A 15,137-nucleotide genomic window follows, 5' to 3' on the forward strand; every position below is an offset into this window, starting at 1 on the left:
GGCCTGTCCTGGCTATATCCTGCCTGGAGAGTCCTTCAGCAAGCACGGCATGGCTGTCCTTGTTTTCTTCTTACACTTATATGTTTCCTTCTCTTACCTGTTCTCCCCTTACCACATTGCTCTCCAGTTAGGAATAATAACCTGCTTCCCGCTCACCAGGACTGCTCAGGTTCTGCTTTACACCATGTCTGCCACCACTGAGCTCCCTTTGCAGCTTCTGTGTCACAGCCTGCAACGCCCATGTTCCCTGCCAGTGGTGACATCTCTGATGGCAGCAGTCCTCCACCAGCTCTGACTGTGCAGGTCCAGGCAGGGCCTGGAGGAGGCAGGAAGTGTGGACATGGGGAATTTTGTGAAGTCCCTTCATACCACCTTGACTTTAAGGTCTGAGGCCAGGTTCCCAGAGGCTGCAGGTTGCAATACACTTCCTTCCTGGTTGACAGGAGCCCAGGGGATCTGCTGTCTGCTGGTCCTCTAGAAAAGGGCCAGGAGCCACCAGGGACTGCTGGTGGGGATAGAAATGTTAGCAGTCCAAATCATGATGGGAAACAGAAGGAGTAAAGAAAATCTGGAATTTCCCCCCCCCCCCCCCAGAAAGCGGGAAGAGATCTAGCAAGCACAAGGCTGGCTTCTCCTGGAACATGTGTGCAACATGATTGTTGCTAATGCTCTCTAGTCAGCTGAGAGAAGCTACTTTCCCCAAGTAAGTGAAATAAGCCCTGAGATGTGGGATATATGATAACTTCTGAGGCAGAAGGAATAAGACCCCAGGCAAGGGAGCTCCAGACAGTGCACTGTGTCTTCCCCCCCCCACCTCTGTGTCTGTGGTGTTCAATTAACCCCTTTTCTCTGTCCTGGCCATGGTTGCTGCAGGTTTGCAAAGCTTTACCCAGCCTTCTGGATGATGACGTGTTAAGCGCTCGATTTGTGATAACCAATTTTCTCCTGAAATGATACCAAAAGCCTGCTGTTTTGATTTAAACTGTTTCCCAAGCATTTTGGTTAGTAACAAAAGACAGTCCACTCCAAGAGAATCTAACTTGAGGAAGCCATGAAATTTAATTCATTTCTGCAACTAAATATATAATCAGTGACATATGGTAATACTAAATACAGGGGGAAATGTCATTGTTTAAGTCAAATTTCTGCATTCAGTCAAAACCCAATAGTTGTAACATCAAACTGTAGTTTCCATTATACAGGAAATAAAGCATAATTTTTTCAAAGAAAATAGACATGCAATTGCATGCCTATTATATTGCTTATATAGCTTTATGTTTAGCTTTCTCCATGTTGCTGTTACTAAAGGGCTAACAGAAGGGAAACTGTGGAGGGAGAAGAAACAAGGCAACACCCAGATCGTGACAGAAGGGACAAAGGACATGTGCGCACTACAAATACATGATCTTTCCCTGCAGTTGTGTCTAGGGGATAAGCTACTGTGCCTGGGTTAGGGACCTTGCACCTTCCCCTGCGCTTCTGCACCCCTGCCAGCACTGAAGCAGTGATGAGGTGAGGCTGTATCGCTGTAAGGGCTGTGGAAATGCTTCTCTCGTAGCTCTTTGTCGTGATGCAACACTTTTCTCCTGCCCCCTTGCTCCTAAGACAGAGGAAGGAACCATTTGCTTGTTCGTTGTCAGTAGGAGGAATGGGCTTAATGTCAGATTTGTGTAAAGCTGCAGGCAGACCGTGTCTTTGCATGGTTAGAGAATCCCAAAGAGATTCTCCAGATTCTGTACTTTCAACCTTACAAGTGATGCTTGCAGACCTTTGTCACTCCACCACTGCGATAAAGAGGAGCAGCTCAGGAACTTAACTGTTGTTATTGGAATTTATGCAGAAAGAGGATTGCTTTTTCTGGATTTATTTAATAGGTTTCAGTGGACAATGTAAGCAGACTATTATTTTAAGATCTATCCAGCATCAGCCCCACTCCTCCTCCCTCCATTAGTACAGCTCAATGGTGTACTGCTGGCCTTTCCTCCTCATTCTGTGGTGTTCACTTCTGATCCTCCTCATCTCCTGGGTTCATCCTGGGCATCCACTGCATCTACATCGCTGGCATTTCACTTCCTTTCTCCTTTATCTGCTTGCCTGGTTCTCAGGCATGACCCATAGTTCTCAATGGTTCCTCCTCTTGCTCTTTAGCCATGAGTTTCATAGTTTGCTTCTGATTTCTCTATGCAAGCCAACGGTTTGCAGCTTTGACACAGCTGATTTCCCCTGTCTCTGTCCATAGCAGGGCCACGCTTAATTGTTCTGATAGAGCTGGTGACAGAGGTTCCATAATCAAATAGATACAGAGGTTTACAATTTTATCTTTACCTGAAAGATTCTGATTTTTTTCTGCCTCCCTCACCCCAGCAGCATCCCCGACTTGAACACGTTTTGGCTGCTGTTTCTTCCCCTGAGCTCCATCTCCTTATTGGTCTCTGCACACAGCCCCTTCCTCTTTTTCATAATTGACTCGTTTGCTCCTCCAGCCTTGCACTTCATCCATCTTCCTATTTCCCCTCTCTGATCTACTCCTCATGTCCGCTTCCTTCATTTTTGCTGCTGGAATGTGAAGCATCTCTCCAGAAGAATAGAAGGTCTCTGTGAACTTTTACCACCAAAAACACGCCCGCCCCCCCCCGCCCCTTCCCTCTTCCTTTACCTCTATCATCTCCTCCCAGACTCCCAGATGATGGGACAAATACTTGCTTACATTCATGCTCAGGCTTGTAAAACCGGCATATTCACTTCTCTTTCTTTTTCGGGTGAAACGAGGATAATTCTACACATTTCTCTGCTCCTCAGGGCTGGGCTCAGTTTGAGGAAAATGTTTCTGAGGCTATTGTGGTCTTTGGATCGCTGCGGAGCTCCGTGTCTCACTGTTGTTTGTCCTCTTTATCTCTTTGACTATAACAAATTGCTGCCACGTTTGCTTCTACTCAAGATACGAAAGACAAAAGCTGAATCAGACCCAGCCATTGATGAGTACAGGGAAGTTCATGGATCTAAAGAGCCGTTCTCAGTCAAAGGACGTTATACAGAGGTGTTCTCAGTCATTACCTGGGACTTTTTTTCTGCTTGCTGAAGACGCAGTGGGCAAAGCGGATTTCTGTCTGCTGGGACAGCACCTGGTTTGACCAGCCTCCAGAGCCATTCTCACAGCTTTATGGAAATCACACATCTCAGTTTTTCAAGAGCTAAAAAACACCTGTTGGGAGATGGACAGTTTGGGAGCTAGCTAGTTCTCTCCACAGAGAAATCTGCAGGATGAGGGTACCCTGGGTTTGTCAGAGTATTTTTGAGACCACACATCAATTTAGGCAGGTCAAGGAAAATAGTAAATGCAGTTCATTGTAGCAGAGCACATGGTAGCTAACTGCTCACAGAACTGGGAATTAAGTTACAAAAAGGAAAAAGAGACAGAAAAAAAGATCATTGATCAGAAGCTGCCTAAAACTCCACCTCATCCCTCATTTCTCATGTGTCTTCCCATGGCTGCCAGCTAGGGAGAGCACACACTCACAGCCTTTATGGGACTGGTGCCTTCTTTTTGTCCCTGTCCCTTATTTGTATAGGTTTTTTAATTAGGCAGCTAGCGAGTACAGATTATCTCTCACAGGAAAGCTGACACCACCGTGCTCTATTTTCCTACGGCTAGATTTGGAGATGCCAGTTTGTGTTCCTTTCATGCTGGCAAAAATGCAAAGACAGCATTGCCAACTGTGCTGTTACTAGCCAGGCAGTTGATTTTGATCAATGCCTTGCTTTTTGCATGTGTGGAGGGAGGAAGCTCTCTCAGTAGGCTTGCTTTCCTCCCGCTGTTGCTGAGCTCCCTAGCCAGCCGGTCGTCCTAGCCCAGACAGATGTATTTGCTTGTTACAGAACTTCCCAGGTCACCTACATTAAAGAGTAATGCACGGATACTGTATTAAATCAAGCACTTGTCCTCTGCCTGCTTGTTCAGGTTAGATATGATATATAAACGTGCTAGAAAATGGTTTCAGCAGTGGAGTTCAGACTGTGCAACACCCACCTTGAAGCACTGGCAGTTTTAGGAGGTCGCATTCCAGACATTAAGGCTCTTGTGGTGAAAATGATGGACACTGCAGTGCAGAAAGAGCAAAAACTTAAGTGAAAAGAATCTGCCGTGCAGTTGCATGCTCTGATGACCACAGCATTACCACATTCACTGGTCTTGTTCTTCTCAGAAATTGCCATGCCATGGTACAGGGCAGGAACTTAAAGAGTCTGAAAAGAAAGTATATTTTGGTAAAGTATCTATGAGTAGTGCTCTTGATTTTCACTTGCTGAATGTTCTCCTTGCTGGCTTCTTTTAGAGCATCCATAACTCAGGTTTACTTGACAGCACTACAGAAACAGACATGGTTGATATCTTGGGAATCAAAGACGTGATTATTTTTTTTTTAAAGGCTGTCTAGCCTGTTTTATCCTTCCCAGCCTAATGGAGGTTTGTTTGGTACAGCACATCCTCTGATGATAATAACTTTCATCATTTATGAGCAGAAGTTTATTTTCTAGTGAACTAAAACGGTTCCTCCTAAAGAGGTTTCCCTGTTTTCTTCTGGGCCGATTTATACAGCCTGAGATCTCAGTTGAAATTTCTCTTGCGCTTTTTCCTCTCCTTTTTTTTTTAATCAACCCTGCCATCCAAAGAGGTTTCCTCTGCTGGAACCCTTCAAAAACTGCTCAGACCATTTACCACTTTCACAGGCAGTAGCTCTACAAAAGTGAAGAAAAATCGAAGTAACTACCTATGATAACAAAGTTAAATGCAGGTTTAAGTGTTTGTGAACTGCGACTGACTGAAAGGGTGCCAGACATTTTGCAAATATACACAAAAAGACAGGCCCCTGCTCTAATCGCCTTATAAATTAAAAGGAAAGTACATTGGCAAGAGCAGAAGAGATGATATGTCACGCTTTAAATAGTTTATAGGGAGCTGGAGGATTGCTGTTTATTTGGTGATGTTGGGAAAATATTTAATGTGCTTTGGTTAAACTCTTTATAGAAATGCTTCTCCTCCCCCAGTTTTCTTTCCCAATGACTCTTGGAGATTAAAAACAGCAAGTTTTGAGTAGATGGAAAATGGAGAAATGTATTTCTAAATCGACAAAACCGCGAGTAAATCTTTATAGATACTTTTTATGTGAGTCAGGCTTTCTAAAGTAATTATCGTAATATAAGAAAGGACCAGCGCTTCGCCGCCCCTGCGACGGCGAGCCAGGGTCGCAGCTGGTGTAAATTGAGATACCTCCTATCTGGTATGCATTGCTGTGAAGGGGGTGCGCCGTGGTCCCCCATTGCAGGTTCCCGGGGCTCCCGGGGCCCGGCGCTCCCCGCACCTCCGCTGCTGCCCCGGTGCTCCCAGACAGCCAAAGCTTTTTGGCGTTTAAAAGGCTTCTATAGCAAACCCAAGATTTATTTAAAAAAAAAAAAAAAAAAAAAAAAAACCACACGAAAGAAAAAAAACACCACCAAACCCCCAAAAACCCCAAACCGGTGTATTTTCAGATTCGACTTGCCATTGCTGCAGCCAGATGCAAAGTGGGGTGCAATTGTTTTTCCGAGGCCACAGGATCGGGGCTGGTTCCAGGTGTCGGTCTGGAAAGCTGAGATAGGTAAGTGAATATTTCCTTTAGCGCCGTCTTCCCAGAATCTGGAAGTTGACCCTGGCAGCTGGGAGACTTTTTGCCCCTTTCCCTGCTGTGCTGTGTTGTTGGTGATATCTCCGCAGATATGTGACTTAGCCGCATCCGGAGTTTGCATTCGAAGCAGAGACTAATTGTGAAGAACTTTTCAGAATAAACACATTTATCCTCTAAAGCAGTTTGTTTGTAAGGAGGAAAAAAAAAAAAAAAAGGAGGTTAAGCGAGATAATGTGTTTTCTGTCTTGTCTTTAACTACATAACGCACCAGAGTTTCGTTTTAAAATAGAGCCATCCTTCCTGGAGGTGCGATGCAAAATTTCGGCCTTCAACCGCAACACTGATTTGAGCAACAAATGCCCCTGAAGCCTTGCTGACATCTTCTGATAATACAGAGGGAAAAAAATTATAAAACAACGAGATGATTCAGAAATTCGTGTCCCTCTTTCGGAGGTGACCCCAAAACCGAGCAGCTTCTGAAGCGGAGGCTTCAGGTCCTGGGTCAGTTTTGAGCGTTGTTGCAAGCTGCGGCTGAAGTGTTTGCAGCCGCACACGAATTTCCAGGCTTAAATTGCCTTCTTCCTGTCCCGGGATGCCAGGGTTTTGCACAGCTGAAATTGCACAGTCCTTTCCCCCGGATCCTCTTACTTCTTCTAGCGCTCAAAGCCCCGCTGCTCCGGGCACCCCTTGGCTGCTTTTTGTCAGCCTACGCTGCGCTCGCAGCCTCTTCCGAGGCAGGTTATGAGCCCCGCTCCCCTCTCCGCCTTAGCGGGACGATTTCACGCCAAATCCTGGTTTGTGCATTCCCGGCTCACCCGTAGCAGAGCCAGAGGTATGTTTTATCCTTCCTCTGCCCCGTTACTGGTCGTTGCACGGTGACTCCGTGCCCCCGCTACCCCTGCGTGGCTAACGCGGGGCTGGTGGCGGGGCAGGGCTGGTGACCCCACGGGGCGATGGGCTCGAAGCGTTTCGTGGGGCAGATTTCCACAGGAGACGGCGCTGCCCGTGGATTTCCCCCGGGCTTAAGGCCCGAGTGTTTCCACTTCGCGCGGGGCTCCGCCGAGCGCCGGGACTCGCCGTCGCGGTGGACACCAGCTCCGCTCCCTTCGCCTCCCGGGCCCCGGCCGGGGCGGACGAGGAGGGGGGGTAGCTCTGCACGGGTACCGGGAGGAGCGGGAGGGGGCTCCGGCCGCGGCGAGTCCTGCGGGACGGGACGGGGTTGCCGGTGCTCCGGAGCGCCCCTGGCCCGGCTGCCCGGCGCGGCCACGGCGCAGCGCTCGCCGCCCCTACTCGACCCCGGCCGGGCTCCCCGAGGGCGCGTCCCTGCCGGCTGGCGGCTCTTCCGTGCGGCTCCGGGATCCGGGAGCCCCCACTTGCTCCCCGCAGCCCCGGCACCTCCGATCCCGGCGCGGGGGGTGTCCGCAGGTGGGTGCCGTCTCCCCCCCCCCTCCCGCGCCGGGCCCCTCACCAGCAGATGGTGCTGCGGGCGCCCCATCTCTGGGGCTGCGGGGCCCCGACGGACCGCACCGGGCCCAGCTCAGCCCGGCCGCTGGCAGCCCTCCCTCACCGGGCCGGGCAGCGGTACCGGGAGCCTGCATGCCGCCTGGCCGGGGCGAAGAGGGAACCGGGGCCGGCCACGGCGGCGGTGGAGCGCCCAGGTAGGACGCGTTACGTGTCCCGGAGCTCGCTGACTGCCGGTGTGCGGGAGCCCGGCGCCAGCCCGGGAACCGGCTGCTGGCGAGAGAGGATGCCCGGCTCGGATGGACACTCCCTGAGATGGAACATCGCTCCCAGGATGCTCGGCAGCCCCCTCCGAGCCCGGGTGTCACAAGCCTACGCCCAGCGCCGAGAACCGTGGCCGCTTGCGCCTCTGCAGCGCGCCGAGCCCGGGCTGTACCGCAGGCAGCGACGGCGGGCTGGCCCCGGCGCGGGGGGCACCGTCGGTCCCATCGAACCGTGCTGTTCTTTGCACCCCTGGTGCGGGCGTTCCCGCACCTGGCGTTTTTGCTGCCTCCTCTCTCCTTTCCCCGCGGCAGATCGGACACCGCTGGGCCCCGAGGGCAACCGTCGGCCCCATCCCCCGGGCCCCGGTTCTCCGCGGCGTCCGAGCGGCCTTCGTGCTCCGGCCGGGCCGAGCCGGTGGCTCCGGGCGAATCGAGCGTGCCGTGTCGGGGCTCCGGGCCGCCGGTAGCGCCCAGCCCCGCTGTGCACGTCGGGTGCCGCGAAGCCCTCAGCGCCCGGCCCCGGGGCTCTCGCCCCAGCCCCGCGGGGCCCGGCCCGGCTCTCCCCGCCGGTAGGGCTCTTTTTTTTTTTTTTTTTGGGGGGGGTGGGGGGGGGGTGAGTACCCCCCTTTCCCCCCAGCCCTGGCTGCCCCCGCTGCCTTACCTCCTCGGCCGTCCCTGCAGCCGGCGACAAGCCAGGGCCGTGCGGGGCGGCCGCCGCGCTCCGGGCCCGGTCCCGAGCTCCTCGGTGTCCCGGCTCCGGCCCGGTTTTGCTCGGTGCGGGAGCTCCTGCGGCGGAAAGCGGCCGCGGGTGGGCTGTGGAACCGGCGCAAAGCGAAAGCTCGGTGCTGGCGGGGCTGCGGCGGTCCGGCGGGCCCCGAGCCGAGGGGGTTAAACCAGGAGCCTCCCCTTACCTTCAAAAAGTTAAAAATGTCTGGAGCCTGCATCTCTTAAAGGGGCGGTGCTGGCTGCAAGGAGTCTTGGCACCGGCTGCGAGAAAGGCTGGTCAGGGGCGTGAGTTCCCCTCCACCAGCACCAAAACATTGCAAAAAAAGGCAGAGCGCCCCACACTTTAGATAAGGACAATTAGCCATCAGCGAGCCCCTGCAGACAGCGAGTTAATTAGGGGTTTCCTGCTCTCCGGCATGCCCTGTCCCAGCTCCTGCTCCCCCGGGCTCTTAGCCCTGATGGCACCTGGGCTGGCTCTCATGGCCACCTTCTCGCTGCCCTCCCAGGCCGGGGACAGGAGAGCGCTGCCGGTGGAGAAACCTCCAGGTGTGAAGGGAAGAACTCTCATTCTCCTTGATGTCAACACCAAGAGCCCTGTCAGGATAATCAGTGAGAATTTCCTCTCCCTGCAGCTGGACCCCTCCATCATTCATGATGGCTGGCTCGATTTCTTAAGGTAAGGCAGGAGCCCCCTGGCGCCCTCCCCACGCCGCCCGCGGGGCGCCCCGGCGGCCCCGCCGCCCAGCCCCGCCGGGCTCCGCGCTGCTGGCGGCGCTTGTTGTGACGGAGGGGAGCGAGGCCATGGTTTCCATTAAGATGCACATGTTTGCAACGGAGAAACCATTTCGGAGACTTATCAGTTATGACTGCAAAAATGTCGTGCTCCTCTCGCTCCAACGACCGCTCCTCTGCAAAAAGCACAATACGGGGCCGAGGCAGCACAGGGAAAAAAAAAAAAAACCCAACAACCAAAACCAAACAGCCCAGCAGCAGGAACGGGGCCGCCTGCCGAGCCGAGCCGAGCCTTCCCCAGGTCCCGACGGGCGGAGAGCGGGGTGTCGGCCAGGTCTTCAGAGCCCTCCGCTCCCCGGACTTCCAGCCGGGCGCGGGGGGCTGCAGCTGCGCTGGGCTCCACCGGCGGTGCGGAGCGGCCGCGGCCTGGAGGCGCTGGGACGGCCAGAAAGCCCTCCTCTCCCTGCTGGGTAAGTCGGGGAGGGAGAGCGGGTCCCCTCCGCACGCCCTCTCCGAGGGTCCCTGCGGCCGCCGTCTCCGGGGAAGGAGCGGGGCGAGGAGGCGGGAAGGCGCGGGAGAAGCGGAGCCGGGCCGGCTCCCGTTCCCTCCCCTCTCGGCTCCGCTCCCCGGCGGCTCGGCCCGCGGCACGGTCCCGCGTGGCGTGGCCGGGCTGTGCGGGTCTCTGACCGCTTCTGCCTCCAGGACGCCGCTGCACTTGTCCGGGGGGCGCCGGGGCGGGGGGACACGGATGGACAGACGGAGGGACACACACCCACACCCACACCGAGCCGGGTCCCGCCGGCCTCCGGGCCACCATCGGCGGGGCGCGGAGGCCCCCGCTGGGCCCGCGCAAAGCCCCGCAGCCGGTGGTACCCGCACCGGGCGGGGCGGCAGGGCCGGGGAGAGCAGCGGCGGGCCCCGGAGCCCCGCGGCCGCCCGTCCTCGCCGGTACCGGGGCAGGAAGGGCCCGGCCCGCGGCGCCCTCAGCCCCTCTCTCCTCTCCCCAGCTCCCGGCGGCTGGTGACCCTGGCGCGGGGCCTGGCCCCCGCCTTCCTGCGCTTCGCGGGCAAGAGGACGGACTTTCTCCAGTTCCACAACGTGAAGAACCCGGCCAAGAGCCGCGGCGGGCCTGGCCCCGACTACTACCTCAAGAACTACGAGGACGGTGAGCTCCGGGGCCGGGGCGGGGGGCGGGCGCGGCGGCGAGGGGCTGCGGGCACCGGGCGGTCCCGCTCCGCCTGCCCTGCCGCGCCCTGCGCCCAGGCGGGGCCGCGCCGTCCCTGGGCACCGGGCAGGGCAGCCGCCCCCTTACCCGGGGGACCCGAGGAGCCCGGCGGATGTCGGCCCCCAGGAACAAAAGGCCGGCACCGGGGAGCGGGGCTTTTCGTATCCCACCCCCCTCACCCGCACCCCCTTCGCTCCCTAGCGGGCAGCACCGGCCCTAGAGGGGGCTTTGCCCCGGCTTCTGGCGGGCACAGGGCACCGCAGCGCCGGGATGCCTTTGCAGTACCGCCCAGTGGCTCTCGGGGCGGGAGAGCCCTGCTTTTCCCTCAGGACCCCGGCGTCGGTCCTCGTTTCTCCGCCCGCCGCAGCCCCTGGGCTCCCCGCCGGGGTCGGTGGCCGCCCGGTCGCCGCCTGCCGCCCCGCCGCCGCTCTGCCTGTCGGTGCCCGGGTCGCTCTGCCAGCCTCGGTCCTTCCTAAAGTCACCGCCTGGCCCCGGGCTTTCCGCGGCCCTACTCTCCTCCCAGTGCTCCTCAGCTCCGCCAGAGGCTCCCACCTTTTGCGGCCTTTAATTCACACAAAGAAACTTCGTAGAAAAGTCAGGGCCGAGTTTCCGTCCTAAGGCACTTATTTTAAGAAGTGGAATACTATGTCCGCATGCAAGAATTTATTGATTTTTCTCTCCTGCTTATTTTTTTTAACTTTTTTCCCTACTCAACGAATCCCCAAAATTAGCTGAAGATCTTTCCAAAAGTAACTTTGAAGGCCAATTAATGCCAGACAGATCCCAGTGGGCAGGTCTGTGGAACAGAGGAAGTTTTGCAGAGATCTAGTCAGCAGCACAGTGCTGAATGGAAAAAGCAGATGCATTTGCCAGTTTTCTGATGGCTCTTGCTCCCGCTGTTCCCTCGTGTAACATCTGATCTCACCGAGATAAATGTCCCTCTATTCCCACACGCAGGCAGGTGGGTAAGCTTGTGTGCTCCATCTTTCCTGGTCTCCTAGCCAGAGCAATCCCAATGTTATTCCTTGCTTTTTGTCTCCTCGTAACAAATCTCAGGTGAAGGGTTTGTTGTAAGCTCTGCCTACTGAGATGCACCTCGGGAAAAAATGCTGACCAAACCTGCCGCAGCCACCTCGAACAGAAGAAATTAAGTGTAGCGCATAAAATTGTAGATGGGAGTCATACAAAATATTTGTAGGAATAAATTTTCCCACTCTCAATATTTCAACAACTTGCAGGAGAGAACTTAGACTTATTAAATGTCTTCACAACAGCTTTCATGTTAGGGAAGGACTGAAAGCTTTTGGTTTTTTCAGTTTTCCTCGTGGCAATAAAGTTGAAATGTAGCAGCCCTTCAAAATGAAGCTTCTCATAGAAGTTGTAACCACAGGTCTTAACTTTTCATCACTTAAATATGGAACAGAACCATTGTGAACGTGGGTGAGGGAAGGAGGGGACACATGTGGTGTGTATCAAGCATCCGTGTAAATCAGAAAGGTGTGGTAAAAGGGATTTCCTGCCTGGAAGCAAAGCTTTCGTATTTGTTCTTAAGATCTGTGTGCAAACTCCAGGGCTATAGAATTGCTAGTAGCTCACATCTTTTTGTGCTGCGGCTGCACCGAGTGCTTCACTAGAGGGATCCAGTTCTCCAAAATGAAATCCTGATGCCACTGCAACTCTCTGCCCCGCTGTACTGGATCAGAGCAGCCATCTTCTCCTTTCAGAGCACTGGTCTGGTTTTTGTTCCCTCATCTGTGGCATGCCCAGGACCTGCCTGGGATCTGGGCGTGCACAAAATGTGCAAGTAGGTGCCCTCTCTACAAAAACCTTACAGCCTGAACAGACAGCACAGAAAAAAGATGCCAATCACACCTGAGCATGTAAGAAGGCAGCAAGCATCCCACTAGGTACCCTTCCCCCTCCCCAAGTTATATGGGGTGGTTTGGGTTGTTTTCCATATCTGTGGGATGTTGTATGGCCAGCATCTATTTTCTGAAATTTCTTGTCTAAGCTTTAGGGGCACGGGAGTAGGGAAGAAGCTGGGGGTCTCGATTAGTTAAAGAAGTCAGAAAATTATTAAAAGAGTAATCTGTGAATTTCTAAGTCTTGTGCATCACCTCAGTGATTTTTAGTGACATGGCAAGTGATAGTTCAGTTGTTTTCTGCTTCCAGTGTTTGTTTTTTTGACCCTTTGCCCTGTGGGTGTACACAGGCTCCAGGCCTGTGACCCCAGTGTCTGGGGTCCCTGTGCAGCCCCTGCGGGTGTTCCTGTGCCTCGTGTGCCCATGTGGCAGGTGCACAGATGGGGAGGGAGGGGCATGTCCTATGCTCCTCTCAGCTGCAGCAGCTCAGTAGGGTGCCGGACTGAGAGGCTGAGGGCACAGGTACAAGACTGCTCAGGGAACTGCAGTTACTAGTAGCTCTGCGAGTGGTGTTCATGTCACAGGCAGCTGCACTCCTCTGTGTGCTCACAGGCCACCCCAATGTGGCCATCTGAGGCATTTGGACGGGCAGGAGCAGCAACAGGACTGCTTTGCAGCATCCTTCATGGATACTTTGCACTGTGGCCATGCTTGCTGGAGTTTTAATGAATCCCTGTGTAGGGATCCTTGCTACCTATAGATCAGGTATTCTTCACTGCTGTCTTTGATGGTCTTTTGTATCTCTGTAGAGCTCCACCTTCCTGACAATCTGACCTCCTCAGATATTCATCCTACTCTTCCCCGTCCATTTCAAATTATATTTATTTCCCTTTCAAACTGTTACAGCCATGCATACTTCCTCCTTCTGAAAATTGCCTTCACCTCGATCTGTCTTTGGGTTCACTGGCCCATCTTTTTCCTCTCCTTTCCTCCACAGAGAGCATGGGTGCTCTGTGAGGGTCATAGCAGCTGCTTTTGACTTGTATCTAATATGGGCTTCATTTTCCTGAAATGAGGTTTTTCCTTTAGGCTTCAGGGTCATTCCTTTCTTGTACAAATTCTTCCTGGAAGTACAGACCTGGAAGTATTGTGTAATACCAGGTGTGTACGGCTCCTTTCCTTTGTAACTCTGAACGGCCTTAGCCCAGTCCAGACCAGTCATGTTTGGGCAGTAAGGGTAACAGAGTGGTGAGTGAGCTGCGGTGGCAGCCTGTGATGCCCACGAAGAGGGTACATGTGACAACTTGTTTCAGCACTGCATATAAAGCTGGCACAGAAATTTCATCACCTGGTGGCAGATTTGTCCATACCTGACAGAGCAACTTGCAAAAGCAATTGCCTATGGTTTAGATGAGCCATAGGGTGTGCGGCCCCTGTTGATGCTAGCATGGCTATATGTACCCCCTGAACTTGTAGAAGATCATCTAATTAATCTGTTATATTAACCCCCCATGTATAATGTGTGCCAGGTGACTGCTATTCTGTGCAGACCATGTTTCGCCTGATTAGTCCTGGAGTCCACCCTATTTGCATATGGCATTGGCCAGCCTGAGGTCTGTTAGAAAGAGAAAACCAGTTTAACGTATGTCAAGCTCTATGGTACCAGGAGGTGGGGCTGTGCCAGAGACTTTTTAACATTTGTTGATCACGAGGTGTAATATTTTTAGCCTGAGATAATTTTCTGTCCCTTAAATGGTGTTTCTCTGTATATTCCCCACTGAATTCATGCTGCTTCACCAGCTGCGCTGAGAGTTTTGCTTCATTATCTGGAGATGTGTTTCTCTCCTGCCATAGGCACAGGTCTGATCTCTTGGGCAGGTACCAAGATGTAAGGTCTCATGCTCAGTCTATGTAGTAGACGTGCTTCTCCTTTTGCTATTGGATTGTCTACCAAACAATCATTTGGTCTGTCCTTTCAACTGCCTCACACTTTGCCAAGGTCCAGTTGGCTTTGAGGAATGGTACAATAAGAAATACTGGTCTCCAGGAAAACAGGCTTGAGCCTCTCCTTTTTGGAGCAAACGCACAGGGCTACCTGTTTGCCCAGGCTATAGTTGCTGGTACAAAACCTCTTCTGAAATTGGGTGTGCTAAAGCCTGACTCGCGTGCTGCCCTGAAGCTTGGCGTTGGAGTGTTATGTGTGGTGTAGAGACCTGGGGTCTTTTCTGTTGGTTCAGCAAGGTGGCAGGTGCCGTCACAGTGCCTGAACCTAGAGCCCGTTTTGGAAGCTCCCTGCTGGTGCCACAGCATGACCTTGGTGGGCTAATGTGGAACCTCGTTGGCCACTTCCCAGGCATGCAGACCAGCTTTGGACAACCTGTGGTGGCATAAATTTTTCTTAGAGTTTCCCCCGTGCATATGTGCTGTGAAGCAAAGCTCAAGGGAAAAAGAGGTTACTCATAGTTGGAGTCCTTTGAGATGTGTTGGCCCAGCGCACAGCTTCTCCATCCTGCCCCTCAGGCTTTGCGTAGCCTATTGGGATTGTGTGGCTGAGAAGAGACCAAAGGAGGTTTACCACACACAGCCAGCGTGGCCCTGTGTGGGTCATGGGAGGGAGAGGGGAAGGGAAGCACATATGCATGCTGTAGGTAGTGCGTCAGAAAAGTTTCTGAGCTGAAGTGCATATGGACAACACATTTAAAAAATACTTCCTTAATAGCTGGTAAGTTACTTCCTTTTATTTTATCTCCTTTTTTGGAGAGGATACTGGGCATCTGGAATAATGGCCAATTACCACAAAAAAACTGGAAAAAGACATGTTTCTTATGTCTTCCATACTAGTCAGGAGATTATGCCATATAGTGTGGGAAATTTCACATTATGCTGTGTAATCCTGGCATAGGTTTCCTGGTTGTCCCCTCAGCTTGGGATCAATTCCTTCAGATGCCTCCAGAAACCTGGCACTGCATCTGAACCTTGAGGCTTGTGCAGCAGTGGGAGCATCATTTCACCCTTGCTCATTCTGTATTGCACAGGCAGCTTCTAGGATGCTGTGCTTTTAGAGTATGTGCAAGGGTCTTAAGTACTGGATGGAAAGGAAGATGATAAATGCTAAATGACCTGAAGATTCCTTTATATGTGTGTGGTTGCACAAGCGCTGGGGCTGACCTCAGCCAGGGCTGCTGCTCCCATTTTTCTGTCCCCTCTG

At 53.3% G+C, this 15,137-nt stretch overlaps 1 protein-coding gene and 1 long non-coding RNA gene across 12 annotated transcripts in view; one reads left to right on the forward strand and one right to left on the reverse strand.

The window, feature by feature from the left end:
- Positions 1 to 1,040: 1,040 nt before the first annotated feature.
- On the reverse strand, positions 1,041 to 5,772 carry LOC142063869 (uncharacterized). The gene is made up of 2 exons (XR_012662921.1): positions 4,028 to 5,772; positions 1,041 to 3,202 (listed from the first exon to the last, which is right to left on the reverse strand). It is a non-coding gene; the product is annotated as an uncharacterized LOC142063869 (long non-coding RNA).
- A 745-nt stretch (positions 5,773 to 6,517) lies between these two features.
- HPSE2 (heparanase 2 (inactive)) overlaps positions 6,518 to 15,137 on the forward strand; it is a 114,073-nt gene continuing 105,453 nt past the window's right edge. For 4 of the 11 annotated variants that reach the window (XR_012662920.1, XM_075108175.1, XM_075108183.1 and 1 more), the window contains exons 1-4: positions 6,518 to 7,318; positions 8,617 to 8,786; positions 9,093 to 9,312; positions 9,850 to 10,007. Coding sequence is in view for 10 of the 11 variants with exons in the window: in XM_075108175.1 (XP_074964276.1) it covers positions 6,614 to 7,318; positions 8,617 to 8,786; positions 9,093 to 9,312; positions 9,850 to 10,007 (1,253 nt within the window). In the remaining variant the exon portion in view is untranslated. Of the gene's footprint in view, positions 7,319 to 8,290; positions 8,787 to 8,911; positions 9,313 to 9,849; positions 10,008 to 15,137 lie in introns of those variants that run through there. The other 7 variants (XM_075108176.1, XM_075108177.1, XM_075108184.1 and 4 more) reach the window with 6 other exon arrangements.

The sequence above is a fragment of the Phalacrocorax aristotelis genome, chromosome 12, assembly GCF_949628215.1.
Source record: "Phalacrocorax aristotelis chromosome 12, bGulAri2.1, whole genome shotgun sequence".
Lineage (NCBI taxonomy): Eukaryota > Metazoa > Chordata > Aves > Suliformes > Phalacrocoracidae > Phalacrocorax > Phalacrocorax aristotelis.